At 42.5% G+C, this 20,579-nt stretch overlaps 1 protein-coding gene across 3 annotated transcripts; it reads left to right on the plus strand.

Moving 5' to 3' along the window:
• Nucleotides 1–693: 693 nt before the first annotated feature.
• Nucleotides 694–20,537, plus strand: LOC121194208 (TBC1 domain family member 8). 3 transcript variants are annotated; one of them, XM_041056920.1, is made up of 20 exons: nt 696–1,047; nt 5,942–6,052; nt 6,297–6,415; nt 6,635–6,863; nt 7,634–7,874; nt 10,420–10,627; nt 12,360–12,557; nt 13,119–13,268; nt 13,516–13,666; nt 14,940–15,154; nt 15,329–15,446; nt 16,367–16,652; nt 16,880–17,030; nt 17,161–17,259; nt 17,374–17,442; nt 17,574–17,844; nt 18,037–18,102; nt 18,212–18,298; nt 18,479–18,588; nt 18,695–20,537. In XM_041056920.1, exons 1-20 carry the CDS (start codon nt 921–923, stop codon nt 19,115–19,117), a joined length of 3,429 nt encoding a protein of 1,142 aa, XP_040912854.1. In that variant the 5' UTR covers nt 696–920; the 3' UTR covers nt 19,118–20,537. The 3 variants fall into 3 exon arrangements, with proteins under 3 accessions (XP_040912855.1, XP_040912856.1, XP_040912854.1); XM_041056921.1 differs by lacking the exon at nt 18,695–20,537 and having other exon boundaries at nt 694–1,047; nt 18,445–18,571; XM_041056922.1 differs by lacking the exons at nt 18,479–18,588; nt 18,695–20,537 and having other exon boundaries at nt 694–1,047; nt 18,037–18,068.
• Nucleotides 20,538–20,579: the final 42 nt, after the last annotated feature.

Here is a 20,579-nt window from a genome sequence, read left to right on the forward strand (position 1 = left end):
GATGTCCGAGCTGCTTTTTTTTGTGCAAGTGGTGTAGCTTCTTTCAAATTATTCTGACAATGAAAATTTTTGTTTGTAGAAAAATCTCTAAGAAAATGCAGCTAATTTGTTGTTGTGTCCCAGGGTCAAACCTGTGGATGTGTCTTTTTAACACATCACAGAAAGTACTAAATTACATCCTATAAAATAAAAATATAAGGGCTTTAAATTCATTAAGAAATTTGCTTTCAGCACAAGAAATATAATCATTTTAACATGAGCACTTCTTGTAAGTGCTGTTATAAATGCAGTTATAGGAGCTATATTCAGTTTGGGCGTTTAATCATACCATATATTTATCTTCTTTACTCAGTTCATCAACTAATTGATTATTTGATTCAGTTTGTGATCCTTCTCTTATATTTTCCAACGTTGTGCAGATGTTCTTGTGAAACAAAACTAAAACAAAAAACCCCACAAATAAACAAACAAACAAAAAAGAGGTAAAGTAAAAGGAACAGAAATGAAGCTCCAAACAGAAGATTTCTGTTTCTGTCCCAGAAACAGATTTAATATACTTTTTTGTTTCTTTTATGTTTCTTATCAAACAATTACTGAGAGCTTATCGTTAGCATTTTGTGTCTATAGTTGGTGTGTTACCTAATTCAACCACAGAGCGACTCATCGTCTCAAATAGACGACCTTCGTCTGGTGTGTACAGCTGCTGCAGATCGGGCGTGAGTTGCAGACGAGAGGCGAGAAGTCTGAGACCTGCTGCTGTCGGGAGCGCAGGGAAATCATGGATAAGCCCGAAAATCCGCCGCTGTAGGATCGACCAGGCCGCTGGCGAGCCGGAGGACAGGCAGGGAAAACTTTATATACCACCGCTGCAGAGACCGAGACGGCGGAGGGCTTCCCCCGGTCCCTCCCTGCTGGAAGAAATGTGGCTGAACCCGGAGGAAGTTCTTCTAAAAAACGCTTTGAAGCTCTGGGTTACCGAGAGGAGCAACGACTTCTTCCTCCTGCAGAGGAGGAGAGGCCACGGAGAGTCGACAGGCAAGATCACAGGTAAACAAAAACAACTATGACACAACAAAAATAACAAGCAAAGGAGAGGCAACACAGCCAGAATAGGCAGAACCACAGGTAAACAATGGCAACAGTGTAGAGGCCAGTGAAATCCAGCTGTCAGGATCACAGGAAAACAACCAGTAACAACAGCAGGAACAACACAGAGGCCACAAAGAGACAGCAGGCAGGTTCACAGGTAAACAAGGAGGGGGTGTGTTCAGGGGGGAGGGGGTATCCCAGAAAGAAGGATTAAAGAGTTAACTAGATTTGTTGAACCTGAATTCAGGGAAATCTTGGATCATTATTATTATTAAGCCTGGATTCCAGTCACAGGGTTCACAGGAATTTACAGGTACATGGTTCCTAGTAAGACACAGTAAGACGTATGGTCTGTGTGTCTTACCAGAGCAACTGAAATGAACCTCACAACGATTTGGCAGGTTAACTTGAGCCAGTTGGCAGGTTAACTTGAGTCAGTTTTCAGGCTCCAGCTCTCGACTGTGGGGCTCAACGATGGTTGATGCTCCGTGACCAGAAACACATCAGTTTCTATAAAAGTCTGCAACAGTACTGTGTGTCGTAGCAAAATCTTCTCACTTCCTATAAAAAAAAAGTGTTGCATACAGGTCTCAAAACCAAGAAGCAGAGTCAGGGCTTCTGACGCTAACACATCTACTAGAGATGTGCATCAAGAATAGAAAGAAGTCTTAAAGGGTGAAGAAATGGTGTCATGTCTTACAGGGACACTTGAATAGACTGGGGGACACCAGTGCTTTGAAAAAGGCCTACTAAGCATTTATATCTGTCTAACTTGAATATGTCTGGAGTAAGTTTCAGTAATAATTAGTTATAGATCAGTTACTATTCTTGCTAACATGTTTTATAATGGTTAATTAACTCAGTTAAAATTATTAAATTGTAAATAAAAAAAGTTCTGTTCAATTACAACTTAACTTTTCTTACACTTGTGCAATGTTTTTTTTTTTTTTTGAACAATCCCGAAACAAGGTGACTTTAATCTACACGCTGCCCGTGTCTGGGAAACAGGCGTCTCACTGTAATTTCCTGTAGGAGAATTGCAGGTTGTGTCGTATGAAACGTCGAAGGGGGAAAAAAATGCTTCTGTCGCCGTGTCATGATTTAAATTTTTCACTGTGGAGAACAAGTTATGTCCCTGTATTATTATACACATTTCTGACCACGTGCTTTCTGCAGCTGTAGTCCGTCCCACCGCTGTGAGTTACAGCTCGGCCTGTTTGCTGTTTCCTCTGTCTCGCTTCCTCTTTGTTATTTGGATCTCTGCAACAGGATTTACTGACACACTGTACAGTCAGTTTACGTGATGAGTGACATTTCAAGTCATTAAACCAGGCAAACAGCTCATACAGTGTCTGTCTTAGGCTCTTTCTTCTTCCTTGTGGTGAAACCCTGCCAGCTCTCTTCTCATAAAATAGAACAGTTGGAACTTCCTGGCTGGGGTTTACTTTGTGTGTATGTTTGTTCCCGTTGTTCCCATAGCAAGAGGGGTGAAGGGTCAAGTCCTGTTGTCACGTCGTTTAAAATTAACTAATTAAATGACCTTCACTTTGTGGCATTCCTGCCTCACAGGCGGAGCAAACGGCACAGAGCACAGTTGTCTATTTTATATGACAGATCATGCTTATTTTATTTTATCTTTTTAGTTTCCAGTCGTTAAGATTAAAAGCAGAAACTGAAATTCACTGTGGTCTCAAAGCTGTTAAAACACTTTCCCGCCCTATCACACCAGTGATGACACACTTTCAGCAGGATTTCTGAGAGGGGCTTGGCTGATAAACATCTGCTGCTGATCAGTCCCTTCATATCAGTCTTTGTGTTTTTATTTCTAACCTTTTGCTTTATAAAGCTGAGTCACACGTAAATGAGCTTTTTGCTCATCTTTAATGCGTCTGTATTCGACCATTTGCCCCTAATTAAATAATCTGTCATAAAGCAAGACAAGAGGAAGACACAAGTATATAGTTAATTCATTTTGATGCATTCAAGAGCAAACAGACGTTACAGACTTGGAGAGTTAGCAGAGCTCTGTTTTGCTTTTCTCCAAAGCTCCTAAAGGTTGCCTGGGACCGATGTCTCTGCAGCAGTATTCCCCCCATAGTGTGACCATTAGCAGAGATTCATATCGACTCCCTTCTCCTTTTCCTTCTCTTCTGGAAAGTTTACTATGTAAACCCCTTCTGGGCTTTGTGGTGACAGACAGATGCTTTTGTGTTGCCAGGCTGCTAGGTTCGCAGCGTCAGGCAGGTTGGCTGTTGACTCTAAGATGTGGTTTACATTTGGCTGAGAGCCCGAGCTGTGTCTGCCTGAGGAGACTTTATCTTCACTCCTCTCCACCTGCTTAGATTCCACCAGTAGTAGTACGGGCTTTTCTCAGACCATAATACCTCTGGAATGAGGCATTTTCATGAAATAAAATTAACGAAAAACATGCTCTCCAAAGGCGGAAAAGCCTGTTAAACAGCATTCTGACTTACAAAACTATAAACGTCTCCAGTGAAACCCATTCTGGTGAAATACTTTCAGGGTTAGTGGCTCTTTTTGGCAGCTTAAGGTGCTGACAACCCTGAAGCTGCTGAGGTAAATCACAGCCTCCAGTATTTGGGAGAACTGGTACAGCTTCCTTGCCCTTTTCTCCTTGTGCCTGACCTGGTATAGCTGTATATAGTATTTTTTTCACTTATGTGAATACCGGACTGGAGAACACACTGCTGATCACAGAGACAGAGATCCGACTGCCCTCAGCTTGTCCAGTCATAACATTGAAATGCAGGGTAGTACTTAGCTGTGGTACGTTTGGCTGATCTGACTGATAATCCTGCCTCAGAATGTCAAAATGCTTCAACAGTTCAAAGTAAAGCTGAGTGAAAAACATACAATTTACCAGTTCCTTAAAACCAGTCACCAGTTTTTCTCTGGGCTGGTTTGTATAAAACATCGAAGAAAACATCCTAAGCCTTGACTTAAAAAAAAAAAATCAAAGTCTGTGTGTGCAGTGATTCCTAACTGACGTAAAATAAAGACTACAAGTTATGCCTACACAAAAAGCCCACGCTCAGTGACTGAATCAGCCAGTGGCAGACTTCCAGAGGAGATCTATCATGGCTGCATCACAGCTTCATGCGTACATAATTATTCATTACACACAGTTCAGTATACAGAAATATATGAGAGGAAAGTTTTGTAAGACATTTCCGGTTATTGTGTATATTATTCATACAAATCTTAAATGAGCTGAAAAGACACGTGTGGAGGTCCTTTTAAATGTTTGTGAATTAAATTAATTATTTTTCCATCTTTTTTTTAAATGTGACATTTCCATACAGAGTTTCCTGATTGGTTTACATATTAAGAAATTAATTTTTTTCAGCTTTCCTAAATAAAATGGCAGCAGAGGGTGAGTCTGAACACTTAGGCACTGTGTGCCTTAGAGAGCTTAGAGACTGTTTATGGTAATGGTGAGCTGTCCCAGAAAAACAAACAAACAAACAAACAAGCAAACAAAAAACTGCCACGCCCAGTCACAGTCTACCACTCTGTCCTACATTCTTTCTCTGTCTTCATTCAAAACAAAGCAGTGTGAGTACCTATTGCTAATTCTTGAACGGAAAATGAAAAATATTTAAAACTTTTTCCTTTTCGCGGATCCTAAAATGCAGATGTGCGGTTGCCAGGAAGCTTTGATGGTGGTTAGTTTTGCCAAGGTGTGAAACCCTTTAACAAAATGTGTTAACAAAGGTGGACGTGTAAAATTAGCTCAGAGTCAAAATTTCTTTTGACTTTTTCAAAACTGAAGCTAAGTACGATCCTTTCCATTCTTTGAGGCAGGCAGAATATCGACCATCACAGCTTGTGTTTTTTTCACAGAGGAAGTGCAGAATTAAAGCACCATCAACAGAGCTGTTACTGGAAACGCATGATGCAGATTAGCCATGGTTTACAAGCGTTTGGAAACGTCGTGACAGCAGCTCTCTGAGACGGAGCTTCAACCTGTTCAGAGTGTGATGATTGAAATGCATGAATTCATCCAACATTATTGGTTCCTGGGGGCCAGTTTTAAATTCATCAGAACATCTGTGGAGTTTCTCACAGCTGAGTTTCCTCTGAACAGATTCCCTGCTGGAATTTTAGTATTAAAGCTGAGCTGATTGACTGTTTTAGTTGGCCACTGAAGAGACCGGAGTTTATTACCTGCCTGGTTACATACTGAGGCTTTTAAATGAGGCTCCTTTAAACTGTAATAAGGTTTGTTCCCTCCTCTCTGCGGCGCTGCCTGTGTGTCAGGGCTCTCTGTGGCTCTGTATTGTGTCTAAGCCTTTGAGTAAAGCAAATATGTACGTTGACAGAAACGTTTACATTGTAGTGACATGTCGCATGACTGTTTACACAGCCAACATCCCGGCTGATCCTGGTCTCATTGATTTAAGGCATATTTTATTATATGGTCTGTTTAATCAGGGCTGTAGTTACAATAATTGTCCTTTCCTTGAATTAATTTAATGCCTTCCTTATGCCTGTTACTAATAGAATGAAACTGTACAATTACAAGTATATAAAAACTAGAGTTATAAAATTTGATAGTAGTTCAGAACTATGAGGAACTGGTGGCCACATCGGTACATCATGATAACAACAAAAATGGTAAATGGTAATGAAAGGCAGTTAATTTATCTATAATAGATATTATAGATAAATATTGGCTAATTTGCAAATGCACCAAAGGTGGATGATATACAGGAGAGGGACTGTGGACACAATCAATAAAAATATTACTGTTACCTGAGCTCTGTCTCTGGGATATGTTCGCATAATTTCAATCCAGAGGCTGACTCTCTGTGTTTTGTGGTCTCTGCAGGTCTCCTAGTGGGAGCTCTGGACACGGTCCTGGACTCAAATGCCAGAGTCACGCCCTTCCGCATCCTCCTCCAGGTTCCTGGCTCCCAGATCAGCTGGGTGATCGCCAGTGGTGAGCTGAACCATCAAGTCTCCTTCTCCAAGACTCCTCCTTCCTGCTGTCTGCCTTCATCCTCAGCTTTCTTGTTTTATCAGTTCATCTCAGATGGTGTTTTTGTCTGTGTGCTTTTTTTTTTCCTGCCATCTGCTGTCTTTGTTTCTCTGGGAAGGTTTCTGTGTTTTTCTGTACCCCTTCATTAGATGGGTCGCAGCTGTTAAATTCCTTCTCTGTTTTGTCTGACGTTTGTGTCCGTCAGGAGCTGCCATAGAGGAGGTGAACAAGCACTGGGACTGGCTGGTACACAATCTGCTTCACTCTCTGTCTGTGTTTGAGAACAAGGAGGATGTTGCCAGCTTCGTCAGAGGAAAAGTCAAGGTGTGAAACCTGCTGATGCTGCAGTGGGTGATTTTAGATTTTGAAACGCGTTGACAAGGATTTACCTGTGGATATAAAAAGGATTTGAGGCTTTTGTTAGATCAAAGTAAAATATCTGTCTCACTGTGGATTATGAAGATGAAAACCTAAATTCGGATACCTTTGATGATTCAAATCCGTGTAAAGTGCTGTGACGTAATGAAGCTCCCTCCTCTGTAGGGCCTTATTGCAGAGGAGGTTCGGGGCCGCCAGGCTGCCCAGGAGGAGGATCCTGAGAAGTTCAGGGAGGCGCTGCTGAAGTTCGAGCTGCACTTTGGCCTCCCGTCATCCGAGAAGCTGGTGACGTACTACTCGTGCTGCTGCTGGAAGGGCCGGGTGCCTCGGCAGGGCTTCCTCTACCTCAGCATCAACCACATGGCCTTCTACTCCTTCCTGCTGGGAAAGGAAGGTGTGTACACCAAAGTGAGGGCTCTGATTTTCAAACCAAATGTGAGGTCAGTTAGGGAGTCATTCCCCATAATCCATTAATGTATAGTCATTTATAATAGTTTACAGATAACAGATTTCAGGCGTAACTCTGAGTCAGAGAAAATATATGAGGCAAAGAATCAAACCACTCCTGTAGTATAATCAGTTTCTCTGCTGTTCCAAACTGTTTGCTTTCACTTTACTTGAGAAACAATGATACTAGTGTTTGAGACTTGAACTTGACTTTGAACATTTGGATTTGAATTTGGACTCAGCCTGATACTAAACTTAGTTTAGCTGTAGAAAAGTAAACAAATGAACTCAGCACCACTCGCTGGATTTTTGAAGGGGAATGCACAGCCAGGCTAGGACACCATGGTTCAGACCAGTGTGGTCTGTGAAAAACCATAAATGCTGAAGTCTGCAAAATGCTGCTTTGCTGGTTTTTAACATAGCTACTGTTTTTCAGAAATCAAGTCACTGTTCCTCACAGGTTAGCCTTCATACGAAGAAGATTGTTTGTTCTGCTTGTAGCCCTACCAAATGTAAGCTAGTGAGCCAGTTGCCAGTCTAGATCACAGGAGCATGTACACACACTCCATCCCTCTGATCAACTATTGCTGAGTATATGAAAATAGATAAATAAATAAACAAAGGGAACAGGGATTACTGATTTACAATGTGACTAGATGATTGTGATCTTGAGTCTTGGAAACACGACTAATGACCTTTCTCCTCTTTCTTCCGCAGTCAAATTTGTCATTCCCTGGGCAGATGTGACACGGTTGGAGCGGGTCTCCACCGGTCTGATGACAGAGGCGATTCGGGTCAGCACACGGCAGCGGCAGAGGGAGTTCTCCATGTTCCTGAACCTGGATGAGGCGTTCGGGGTCATAGGTCAGCTGGCTGACATTGCCCTCAGGCGGCTGCTGGACAGCGAAGGCCTGGAGCTGGACCGAGTCCTGCAGCAGCCCACACGCATCACCAAGAGGTCAGTGCCTGTCCCGGTATCTGTTGTGAACTGACGGCGTTATCGTAGAGACGCCGTAGTTCAGCTCATTTCAGTTCATGTTTCAGGTGATTTCCCAAACACCAGACTACTTTGCTGCTGATGTAAAAGCAAGTGAAGCGAGTTTCTTACCTCTGCACAGCTGGCCATTCACAGTGTGAAGCTTCGGTTTCAGGCGTGGGGCGGGGATGGGGGGGGTTCCAAACCTTTTTCAATCTGGTGAGCTGTTCTGAAGAATCAGTCACTGCAGCTTAAAGTTTCCCTAACCTAAAAATAATGTATGATTATATATATATGTTGCACGGACTTCATGTTGAATTATAACCCGTTTTATGGACAGTTGGATGAAAGAGCATCTCCTGTGCAAAGAGAGAGAAGAGAAAAGTAAATCAAATCATCCATATTGACCATCAACATAACTCTTGTGTCTTGTAGTTCTTAAAAGAGTTTCTGTTTTTGTTTCTGAGGTTTAAGACATTTTTGTGAACTGTACACTGTGCCTTGTTCTTTTTTTTATTATCGGATGTTCTGACATGTAGTGTCCTGTTTTCTGTAAAGCAATTTGCAACAAACCTGATTTGTCGTGACTGTACAAAAAACATTGTATGCCCAGTGTACTCATAGCTTTTCTCCTCAAATGCCACTGCGATACAGAGGGTCACTTATTTTTTGTCTATGTACAAACCTCAAACCCACAACAGGAAGTCAAGTTAAAAGTAAACAGCAGATGTGTGTGTGAATGGGCAGCATTGTATTTTTGTTTTCTTCCTGTAAGCAGCAAATATGTTCTGGTATTTACAGTAGACAGGGTCAGTCTGAGTGTGCGTTAGCCAAGAGATGAAAACTGAAGACAGGACAAAGAAATGACAATTAGAAGGGAAGGGCTCAGAAACCGCAGAGAATCCAGACTGTGGAGAAAAAAAGAAAGTAGGCAGTCAACACGCAGGCGAAAGAGGCTGCGGAAACTGAAATAACAGAAGTAACAAACAGACTAAAAAAAAATAATAATAATAATAGTGAAACTGATATAAATCACACATGAAAAGTTTGCATCTAACGGTAAATTCAGAATACATTTAAACTAACAACAAGTGCTCATGTGACTTCATTCGGGTTCCAGTGTTGTGTTTCAGTTGTAGGATGATGAATGAATAAGAACTTTTTAATGAAAAAATCCAACAAGTGAATTAAAAATCGTTCTCAACGAGGCTCGTGCTGACCGACTGCGAAGGCCGTAGCACATGACCCCTAGCAAAATGGACACGTTTGATCTTAGTGGCATCGGGTGTTGGGTGGTGTTCTTTTAGGGAGGAGAAATTAGGAGATTTGGGTCACAGAGATGAGAGAAACAAAAAATAGCTGTGCTTAAAACTGAACTCATTTCCTCAGGGCTCAAACCACATTTGGCCTCTTGTCAAGGAGGACAGTATGCTGCCTCTCATGACAGCCTTGAGACAGAAACCCCCCCACCCCCCACAAATCCATGTCTGCCCCTTTATCCACCCATATGTGCACAATGTGCCTGTGTGTTGCCTGTTAGACTACAATAACACTGAAGACCTCAAAGTTGGTAATGGAATTACCTCATACATTTCTTTCCGGGACAGGAGTGAAACCCAAAAATAGCTTTTTGTGTTTTCACATAAGCTGACCAAACATCCCTGGAATACAATACGAGCATCTTCACTGTTTGTTTAATGGTCTACGTGCCAGATGGTGGAGCTATGAAGCAAGAAGCGCGTTCAAGAGACAAACATATACATAAAATACAATATACATAAAGAAATCACATGATGTTGTTGACCAACTGCAGGTGGTGATATGTAGAGCTGAAGAGTAGTGACTTAAAATGAGGCCCATCTAACTTTTCCTCCTCCTGCCTAAAATCACACGAGTTTGCCTAGTGAAGCAACAAATTACAGGCGGGGAATCTGCAGCTATGCTGTAAAACTATGCCAAGAGCCACTATATTTATCTGTTACTTCCTGTCCTACTGCTGTAGTAAATTAGCAACCACAGCAACTGAAAATCTAGGCCATGTCATGATTTCTCACGGAAGTCACATGTCATAACCTGACACTTCTCCTTACTACTCTGCCAATATTCTCATGCTGTCGTGTTTGCTCCTTCCATGACCCCTTCTTAAATGCTAGGTTGTTGGTATTGTTTATTTAGCTAAAGGTTGATTAATGTATGGTGAATTAAAGAGCCAAATCTAACCATATAATCATTTGTCAGAAATGGACAATTATCCTTGATATCTCTCTGACCAAGGAAGTTTTTCTGTCTGATCACAAAAAGGGAGAATTGTTTCCAGAAGTAATAAATTTACCTGTTTTAGCTTTTAGTGAAAGTGAATGAAAGCCATACATTTTCTTGCAGCTCTAAACAAACATTTAGTATTTGTTAGTCTGTCTGTGACTGAAGCATATGTCCTGGCTCTGTTTGTTTTGCTTCCTAATGAACATAACTTCCACCTCTCTCTGTGTTACTGCCTAACTCTCCCTCCTCATCATCTTCTCCCCAGGATCCTAGAGGAACAGGCGTTGAGGGAGTACGTCCTGGCTCTGTTTCGGCTCCCTCGTGGTGAACAACTCCACGAGGTGGTCTCCTGTTCGGTGTGGACACCGCATGCCCGCTGCCACACGGCCGGGACTCTCTACACCACCGACAGCTATCTGTGTTTCTCCAGCCGGGAAGAAGGGAACTGCATTCTGCTCATCCCCCTCTCAGAGGTACAGTACCTGCATCATAGAATTTAATTTAATTTAGTTTTTGGAAAACTGTTTAGGAAATCTGGGGAAAGTAAAGGCATGCGTCTCAGATAAATATTAAGCTTCAGTGGTCTATGTGGGACTGAAGGCTAGTGGGCTGAAGCTGCAGATGGTTACCAAATGAGGCTGCTAAGTCTGCTGAGATCTAACGAGGCATTATTGGCACTGTCGTGTGTTTCCTTACTTCTTGTAAAAGAGAAACTGACAGTGCAGTGAAATTTTACCTCATTTTCCATATGGGACTAAACATCACACCCAGAAAAGTCCCTGCATGAATTATGACATTTCACATGATGCTCAATGAATCAGGTTAACTTTAACTTTCATAATGAGAGTAAATTACTGTAAAGGCCTGCAGGGAGTAAGAAACAAAAGTCCAAGATCATTGGTTTATTGGTCCAGTTCACGAGGCGTAATTACTAGTGAGGGACAGCCACCTGAGAACAAACACCTAGTGAATATAAAAATGGTGATTCCCAACTTTAGACTGCACCAATAAACCCGTGATGTGCCACTGTTGCCTCTGAATTCAGTAGAAAAGACGTCAACAGTTCTTTGTTTACCACAGATTCTCCACCAGAGTGAAACTGTGTCTTTCTCCTTGTCTAGTCTGATTTTCCAGCCTGTTATTGAATGAAGCCAGTGACCTTACAGATACATGTCTGCCTCTTTGTCCTGAGCGACTTTAATCGAGACCATTTATCTGGGAGTTTCTGTGGGAAGCCTGTCTTTTCTGTAATGGTCATGTATTTTTAGGTGAGCCTGTTTAACAGTCTGTGTTTATTCTTCCAGCTGCAGGTTAAAGAGTAACGCATGCACTGGTTTCATGTGGTTGACAACGTTCACACACTTAACACGCTGCAATGCAGAAGCTGATGTTTTTTTTGTTGCAGCAATGCAAGAGACAGTTAGTTTGCTTCTCTATATGTTCAAATATTACACAGTGAGGGGACACATGTCAGCAGGCAGGCAGTGAGCAAACCCTGTGGGTTTACTTTCTGGTAGCTTCCAAATTAAAATTTCCTGGTGTGTTTGCATGTGAAAATAAAAGTGTAGAAATTTGAAGCTCTTTACTAAAAATCTAAAATTGTACATTTTCTAGTTTGGCTTAGTTCTTAGTGAAAATCAGAGATTAGCAGCCAGCTGTTCATGAACAATGTACGGCGTCATTCAGACTTTCTTCCCTCCACTGCTTCAGTTTAATCCTCTATTTCCTCTGTTTTCTGTTGAAGCATTGTCTTTAGAAAAGGATAATCACTTCCTCCCACATCATCTGTTACTGTGAATAAGTAGTAATTCCCCTTCTGCTCCTCTACATTCTCTGTTTAACCTCTATTGTCTCTTGTATTCCTGCACGTTTCCTGTAGAGCTTGGCCATATTCGTGTTGAAGTGATATCAGAGTAGATTTTCATTTTGTGACACTGCTCTGTTGTTCTCATCTTAAAAGCTATTCTACAACTAGTTATACAACTTTCTGAACTAACCAGTCAGTCCAACAGTAAGAGCCATAAATAAATTAGTCTACCTGTTGTTCTCTCACTTTTAGTTCAAATATTGTATGACAGCACCATGTTATTGAAAACTGTCACAGTATTGAAATCGATATGATTGGTAATGAGGTATTGATTTTTGATGATACTAATTTCTTAGACATATTGCGTATAAAGAATGCGGACTGTGTCTTCTCATCAGGTGTTATCTATAGAAAAAGCGGAGAGCACCAGCCTGCTTCCAAACCCCGTCATAGTGAGCATTCGGACGAAGAAGGCTTTCCAGCTGATCGAGCTGCAGGACAGAGATGAGCTGGTGGAGAGCCTGAACTCCAGACTCAGAACTCTGCACTGGAAACAGTCCATGTTCCGTGGCAAGAGAGAAGGCAGGAGGAGTTTGGTACGTGTGACAGCTTTCTGGAACTTAACGAAAAGGTTTCTGGTTGGCCAAAGGAGGGAGTAGTGGAAGGGGCTGGCAAACTGGAAAACTGGGAGTGTTGATTACCTCCAGTTCTGTACATTTCTTTGCCCATTATTGCTGCCACAGATTCAGGCGTTTTCTCATTATCGCATGTGCGGCTCCACATACGGCTCAATACATCTAGTGTGAGTTTCAGTGACGTAAAGGGAAAAGATTGGCGAAAACACTTATTATTGGTCTCCTACAATTCAAGTCTTCTATAATGTTGATGGAAGTATGTAAGTGCTGTTTAGCTCTGACCATTTCAGCATGGATGCAATGCTAATGATGGTATTTTTAAATAGTTTTTTTTAAATTTTATTAATTTTTTTGTATTTGTAACTGTATTTGTTTCACCAGCATTCACAGTATGCGCGAAAATCGCCTGTTTAAACCTGAGCCTGAAGGTTCACCTAATCATGGAAAACACTGAAAACTGTGAAGCTTTTAATGTTCAAAGAAATCAGTTGTTATTTCTCAGTTTTAACATCTCCCCCTCAGCGCTCCCCAACACCTTACTACACGTTCTACTACGACACTGGTTATTCTGATGAAGAAGAGAAGGAGGAACAGGTTCTGCGTAATACTGTCAACAGCGAGGCTCTGATGACGGCCTTCCACCAAAACCAGCCAGGAGCAAATGGCAACAAGGTGAGTGGAGTCTGACATTTGAGCTTAACTCAGATCTTCATTGATTAATGACTTGACTGTAGACTCAAGTGACAGAATTTATGATTCAGCCAAAATCCCGTTAACTCTAGTGTTACTTTGCTACGAAGATAGTTTTGATTTACGCAGTAACCACCAGTGGCTTACAGTGCAAAAACAAGTGAAACCCTCGGCACGTTCAGTATCAAGTATCGACAGGTTTACCTGCGAATCTGTGCGTTTGTGTCAGAGCATGGAGCAGGTGAAGGAGCGGCTGTGGGATGATCATTTCTCAGAGTTTGGTCGTGGCGTCCACATGTTTCGCACAGAGAAGATCCAAAGACTTGTTGCCATGGGGATACCAGAGTCTCTGCGAGGGGAGCTGTGGATGACGCTTTCTGGTAAGACGGAGCTTGAAAAAGTCAAGGCAAAAAGTGGTTAAAATTACAGGGCTTCTGCAGAAATGAGAATCAGTTTCTAGACTTTTCTGTGCAGAGCAGTAATTTGACGAGTCCTCACCTCTTCAAAGGGCTGTTTTAGGACTTGGGTTGAGTTTTAAGAGGAATAGTTTTACGAGGACTGGTGCCGTAATTCATAAAACTCTATGTCACAATGAAAAGAAAGAGACAATACACACACAACAGAAAGACACACCCACGGACAAAAAAAAACATTTCACATTTACATTCAGTTAATGTTTATAAAAATGCAACTCATGCTGTCTACTGCTACAGACCTGCAGTAAATCCCACCTTCATGAAGATAATATTGTTAAAACAGCAGTTGTGGTGCTGTAGACTCGTAATGTTTTATATCCAGTGTGTTTCTGCTTGACACCATTGAGGGTGTAAATAGGGCAGACAAAATATTATAGAAGGAGTGTGAAGAGTAGGAGTATAAAATGAGTTCAGCTCAAGTATAAAATAGTGACTTGATTGATTAAATGCTAACTGCTCAACAAGGCCAGTGTTAATTTGTTAGAATCGATAGTTAAGAGTCAAATCACTGTAGTTCTATATGTATTGTGTAATTACAGCTGCGGCTGAGGTGACACACAATTGTGATAACTGATACATGAATGGGCCTTCGAGGTGGAACATGTTGGCTTTGGTGAGGACTATAGACAAAAACAATACAAGAAGCATGGACTTAAATCCGGGCCCTTGTTTGCTCCTGGCCCCAGCAGATAGTAGCTTTTGTCACTGGACGGTCCTCACAAAGATAACGGTACAGACGTGCGTGTGCAGGAGCACATACATAAATGAGCTGTACTTCCTCTTCTTTAGCACCTTTTCAGTCAGAACCAGAGTCTGCCAGCTTTTATTTTGGTTTTCTGTCGCTTCCTCTGCTCAGTCTCACTTCCCTGTGCTGCAGAGGCGGCTGCCCCCTCTCACAAACTGAAAGTGATAACAGTACCTGCGGAGGAACTGAAACACAACCTGGAATAGATAAAAAGGACTTAATGTTTTACTCCCCAACATGAAACTGAGATAAACTCAAACAAAGATACTGCTTTTTACATTTCTGCATTATATCAATATCCTTATTTGCACATCATATTTCATTGAGGAAATGTTGATGTGGCTTTAAAAAAAAACTGGAATGACCAGACTGAACGAGAGCCTGACCTAAGTGGCTGTTGGGTTGGGTTGTTTCCACTCCCGGTCTGTGCAGATGCATCCTCGGAGCTTGAGTCTCATCAGTGCTATTACACCTGCCTGGTGCAGAAGTCAATGGGCCACAGCAACCTCGCCACAGAGGAGATAGAGAGGGACCTTCACCGCTCCCTGCCGGACCATCCGGCTTTCCAAAACCCCACCGGCATCGCTGCGCTCAGGCGCGTCCTCACCGCCTACGCTCACCGCAACCCAAAGATCGGATACTGTCAGGTGAGAACCAAATGATAAGAACAGAATGGTCAGAGCAGAGGTAATATCATCACTGTAGAAATATTACAGCAGTATAGATTTGAGGGGTTTACTCACCACTTGTTACTCACCAGGCTGTTGGCAGCACAACAGCCTGTTTTAAATCTTCCTCCGCTCTCGTCTCTCTCTGTCCAGTCTATGAACATCCTGGCATCTGTGCTGCTGCTGTATGCCAAAGAGGAAGAAGCTTTCTGGCTGCTGGTGGCTGTTTGTGAGAGGATGCTGCCCGACTACTTCAACCGCAGAGTCATAGGTGAGAGGTCAGGGGTCAAAAAGAAGCTCTGTTTACTCATAGTTACGGCTTACAGCACCTTGTTTAAAAGCACACGAGTTGTTGTTACAGGCTTTGCAGGAGCATTTAATGGCAAATTACCCTGAGTTTTCTTTTTATATTTTGTTGTTGTTTTGTCTAAGCTGTTGCTCCTCAGACACCAAAGGCTTATTTTCGATCTCTAAAATAAAGGCTTATTTCCTGTGTTTGTGAAGCTGTTTATTTACGACATGCAAGGCGCATTTGAAACAATTTCCTCCTCCTTTTAATGTTTGGGGCCGTCTTTTCATCTTTCAAACAGCAGCGAATGTACGCAGAGCAGAGATAGATGATAGAAGGCACTTAAAGAACAATGCTGGAGTTATTTTCTGATTTTATTAGTATTAACAATTTCCCTACTCATAAACCAGAAGAGACCAAAACAGCAATGAATTTAGCCTGTTAATAATCTTTGAGTGCGTTTAAGCACATTTGCAGTAAAAGAATATGTTTAACACTGTATGTCTAAATAAAACACTATGGTCCTTTTTTGTGGTTTTAGCAGTTGTTGGATCACAGTATAGCTGCATAATGCAGAGTGTCAGCATCAGGTTGTGGTTAAATAGTCAGCTGCTGCCATCTAGTGGTCAAAGGCATGAAAACAACAAGTTCAGACACCCTCACCTGCAGACTATCAGAGCAGAGCAGTCAAGTACAGAACACTGGCATCACGTCTGGTCAGATTAATAACTTTGTTTACTTATTCTCTGATCAGATTTTAATAATAATTTAGCCGGTTTTAGGCTGTATTTAATTCGGATTAAGTTGCTTGTGTTTGGACAACATTTAACATGTCAGAACTTTTCTTCAGTGATAATTTGTTCTGCAGAGCAACACTTGAAAAAAACTGTTTCCTCCTGCAGGAGCTCAGGTGGACCAGTCGGTGTTTGAGGAGCTGATCAGGGAGCGTTTGCCGGAGCTGGCTGAGCACGTTCCAGACCTCTCCTCCCTCTCCTCTGTCTCCCTCTCTTGGTTCCTCACCCTCTTCCTCAGCGTCCTTCCCTTCCACAGCGCCGTCTGTGTGGTCGACTGCTTCTTCTTCCACGGAATCAAAGCTATCTTCCAGCTGGGTTTGGCTGTGCTGGAGGCCAACGCCGCTCAGCTCTCTGCCAGCACTGATGATGGACAGGCACTTATGATTCTCACAAGGTAGATTTGTGTATTTATTGTTGGACGGCCAGAAAACCTGATTTGTTTTTCAAAACCATACAAAGTTGAACTCGGAATGAAAGACATTTTAAAAACAAAAAAACTCAATGTCAGATTCATTCATGAATTCCAATTTATATTCAGATTTATAGATGGGATGAATCAGTTTGCTTACTTTTGAAAGTGTTATGTTGGTGAACCCTCTGCTGGGGCTCTCTGCTTTGCAGTTTTCTGGACCAGGTTGGAAGTGAAGAGTCGTCTTCACCTCCGTCCTCGCCGCCTGGTGCACAGGAGAGTGGCAGTGGCGGTGGCGACATCACTGATATTCCCGCTGTGGTACACACAAACATCACTGACCTCATCAACGAATCCTACGAGGTAAGAAGCATTCAGATTTAATGGCATTTGAGGCTGACCCTTTAACCTCTACACAGGCACAGAGGATGAGAAGTTTGCTGTTGCCTTCAATTTCACATTGTTCTCTGTTGTTTGTTTTTTCTGCCGTCAGAAATTCGGAGACCTGACAGTGAGGCAGATTGAGAGGCTTCGCTGTCGACACAGAGTCCAAGTGCTGCAGGCGCATGAAGACACCACCAAAGAAAACGCTGTGAGCAAACAGAGAAATTAAATGTCTTTAAAACAACTTAAAAGAAAATTTAAAGATAATATCAGGATTAAATGGGTTGATATTGTATTCAACTTTCTGTTTGTACCTGTGCAGCTGAGATTGGTGGCTCCAGATGTTTCCATCCCTCCAGAGAACCTGGCCGATGTTTATGACCTCTTCAAGGTATCTCCTTATCTCTCTTCCAGTTAATCAACATCTGTGTCTTTGAGGCTTAGAAGAAAACTGAGCTGGTTCATATTTCTAATCATCTTACTCTCCATCTTTGGTTCTTCTTTTCTCTCCTCCCCCTCCAGACAGAGCACCTCATCAGTTTGTACTGGGGTGACAGCGCTTCTGCAGCAGCGGCGGAGGCGGCAGCGTGGCATTACAGCGACTCTGGCCGCTCCTACATGGAGAGGCAGTACCGGCTGGACCGGCCCCAGTTTAAGAGCCTGTATGGGCTGCTGGTTCCGTGGCCCGGCGGCTCAAACCAGCACACCGACACGGTGGCCAACCGCACCTTCACCCTTCTAGACCAGGACTGCGACAACCTGGTCACCTTTAGAGAGTTTGCTGTCTGGCTGGGTAGGTGACAAGGGAAGAAAGACGGGGACAATCGAGACACACTGAAAAAATAACAGACTGCTCAATGTTCTGATTTAAAATGGAAACTGGGGAGTGTTTAAAGCTGCCAGTGTGTCGCTGTGTTACTGCTGACTCACATATATAATCATCAGAGTATAAAACTTGAAGCTAACTCTGTCCCCTCATTTTCAGACACTTTGTACTGTGAAGAGCTGAACGAGAAAGTAAGGCTGCTGTATCGTCTTCACATCCCACCAGGTCGTTCATTCAGTTATCACGATGAAAGTCATTCAGAATTTCAAGCTGCAGTCGGGGCCATAACCGAGTGATTAACTTTATCTTATCCTGTGTGTGTTTGTGTCTGCAGCTCTGACAGAAAGTGAGGATGACCCTGCTGTGATGAAGAGCCCTCTGCTGTCCACCAACAGACCCCTCCATGTCAACCTGCCCTCTGGTGGGTCCAAACACACTGTTTCTATTGAATAAGCAAATACACAAATCAGAAGAAATGTATAATGTGCTTTCCCAGGCTGATATAAGTGTATGTGAGTGCAAGAAATAATTCATATTTTGTTTGTGTTTTATTTTTTCGGTTGTTAGTTTGAAGAAAATCTGACTGCAACTGTTGTTCCAGGTGTTGAAGGTGAAGTGAAAGATTACCAGGAGCAGCTGAAGCAGATGCTGCAGGATCTGGCCAAAGAAAAGGAAAAGGGTGTGGAGAAGCCTCTGCCGCTCATGAACCAGGTACTGGTACTACACAGTACAGTACACTGGCCCTCAGTAAATCTCGTCTTCCCTACTAATCAGTGTTGGCACACAGATTTAACTCCTTTCATCTCTTCCTCCACAGCGGGAGTTCATCCAGTTCTGTAAAACACTCTACAGCATGTTTCACAGCGACCCGGAGGAGAACGACCTCTTCCAGGCCATCGCTACAGTCACCAGTCTTGTGCTGCAAATCGGCGAGGCTGGCCACCGCGGCCAAAGCTCAGGGTCAGAGGCCAGCGGCCGAGAGGAGGTGAAAGGAGCACAGCCCACAGAGGTGGCCGCTGAAGATGCCGGGGCTAGCGCCAGCCAAGGCAACGGGAGTTTGGCGGCAGAGAAGGAGTGGACGGTCAGCTACGCTCAGATCCTGGCGTCGCTCCTGACCGAACAGGCGCTGGTGAACTTCTTCGAGAAGCCGGTGGATCTCTCTGCGAAAATCGCAGAGGCCAAGGAGAAGCAGTATCACCAGCGGGCAGGTTTGCTCACACTGCAGCAAGGGACCAGGTGACTCAAATGTGAACAGTGGACTCTGAGCCACAACAAAAGCCAAACTCCTTATGAAGAAAACCAGAATATCAGTATCATTTGACAGAATGCGACAGAACAAGGCTGCTTCAAATTTTGAAGCCAGCCAAGAAGCGTAAGAGCCTTAAAGTAATCTGTGACATTTGACTGCCTAGCAGCACAACAGCCTGAGACGCCCTGATCTACTTCTGCCTGTAACTGACAACAGAAAACAGTTTTTACCAGAATCTTTTGAGCCACAAAGACAGTTTTCAAGCTCCAGACGACAGCAGCAGGCCACGTGACGGCCCACAGTCATTTTGTGATGATTAGACTGTGTTGTGATTAAATAATCTGTCACCACTTTCACTTATGCAGCAAGTGTTTATGACTTGTTACTGATATTAAAGGTTAATATTATCATTTACTAATACTTTACAGATCCGTAAGAAGCTGTTCATTTGGTTGATTTGTTTCACCTTTATATTAAGCCAACATCCAAAGTTAGTGAGTAATCTGCTATTAGAAATGTAAACTAGTTAATAATAAAATCATTTTACAACAATCCAGACTCTCACTTTTCCAGAGGGTCAGAGGTCAAACATTCCATGGGAGTGGGTATCCCAATAAACTAAAGAAGTCACTTGTCTTAAAAAGACTGCTGGAGCAGACTAAAGGCTACTATCATTTATCTATAAAGTATTAGTGAATGATATAAGTCATAAACTCTTTATAAAGGCTGCCTTATCAGAAAGTTGCACTAATAATCATTACAAACAACGGTGCAGCATTAAGGACAAATCTAGCATGTATTGAGTTTTCTTTTTTACTGATTTTATAACTTCTGTCTGTTTTAATTTCAAATGTTTTCACATCCACACCCCAATTAAAGATGTTTTTTTTTTTTTTTTTTTTTTTTTTTTTTTTTTCACTTTTTCAGAATACTGGAAAATAATATAGTGATCTAGAACATTTGCAGAACAAAGACAACACTGGTGAAAGTGTGTTTCAATTAAAACGCATTGCATAAAGATGTCACTTCTTTTTTTTTCTTGGCTGATAATCAGACTGAACATTTTGCTTTCAGTTCTTTATTCAGTCTGACTGAGCTGTTTCCTGTTTGCGAGAGGTTGTTATTTTGTCCTTCCCATCACTGACCCAAAAACTACAGTAGTAGTTGCCAGGAGGGACGACTTACAACAATCTGTACAGCTGTGTCGATCACTCGCTGGTCACCATTTTTGTGCCCATTTTTCAGTCTTAATTTTTCTGGCTCTGGCACAGCAAGGTGGCATCCTTACTCATAATCACACCTACCTACTGGAAAAAGTCGTCTGTGAGCTCAACACCAGAGATGTGGGCAGCGATTCAGACGTCTGAAACAAGGGTAGAGCAAAAACCACGTTAATGCTTGGCGGCCAAGTCTCTGAACACTGCGGCCTGAAACTGTTGGGCACAAATTCACA

Source organism: Toxotes jaculatrix, chromosome 15 (assembly GCF_017976425.1).
Source record: "Toxotes jaculatrix isolate fToxJac2 chromosome 15, fToxJac2.pri, whole genome shotgun sequence".
Classification (NCBI taxonomy): Eukaryota; Metazoa; Chordata; class Actinopteri; family Toxotidae; genus Toxotes; species Toxotes jaculatrix.

Excerpts from the sequence above, each read along its gene's own strand:
- LOC121194208 (XM_041056920.1), top strand. The coding sequence starts at position 921 with ATGTGGCTGAACCCGGAGGAAGTTCTTCTAAAAAACGCTTTGAAGCTC. Across the intron at positions 13,667-14,939 it reads GCTGTGGATGACGCTTTCTG|ATGCATCCTCGGAGCTTGAG; the intron begins GTAAGACGGAGC and ends CGGTCTGTGCAG. Across the intron at positions 17,845-18,036 it reads AGAGTTTGCTGTCTGGCTGG|ACACTTTGTACTGTGAAGAG; the intron begins GTAGGTGACAAG and ends CCTCATTTTCAG.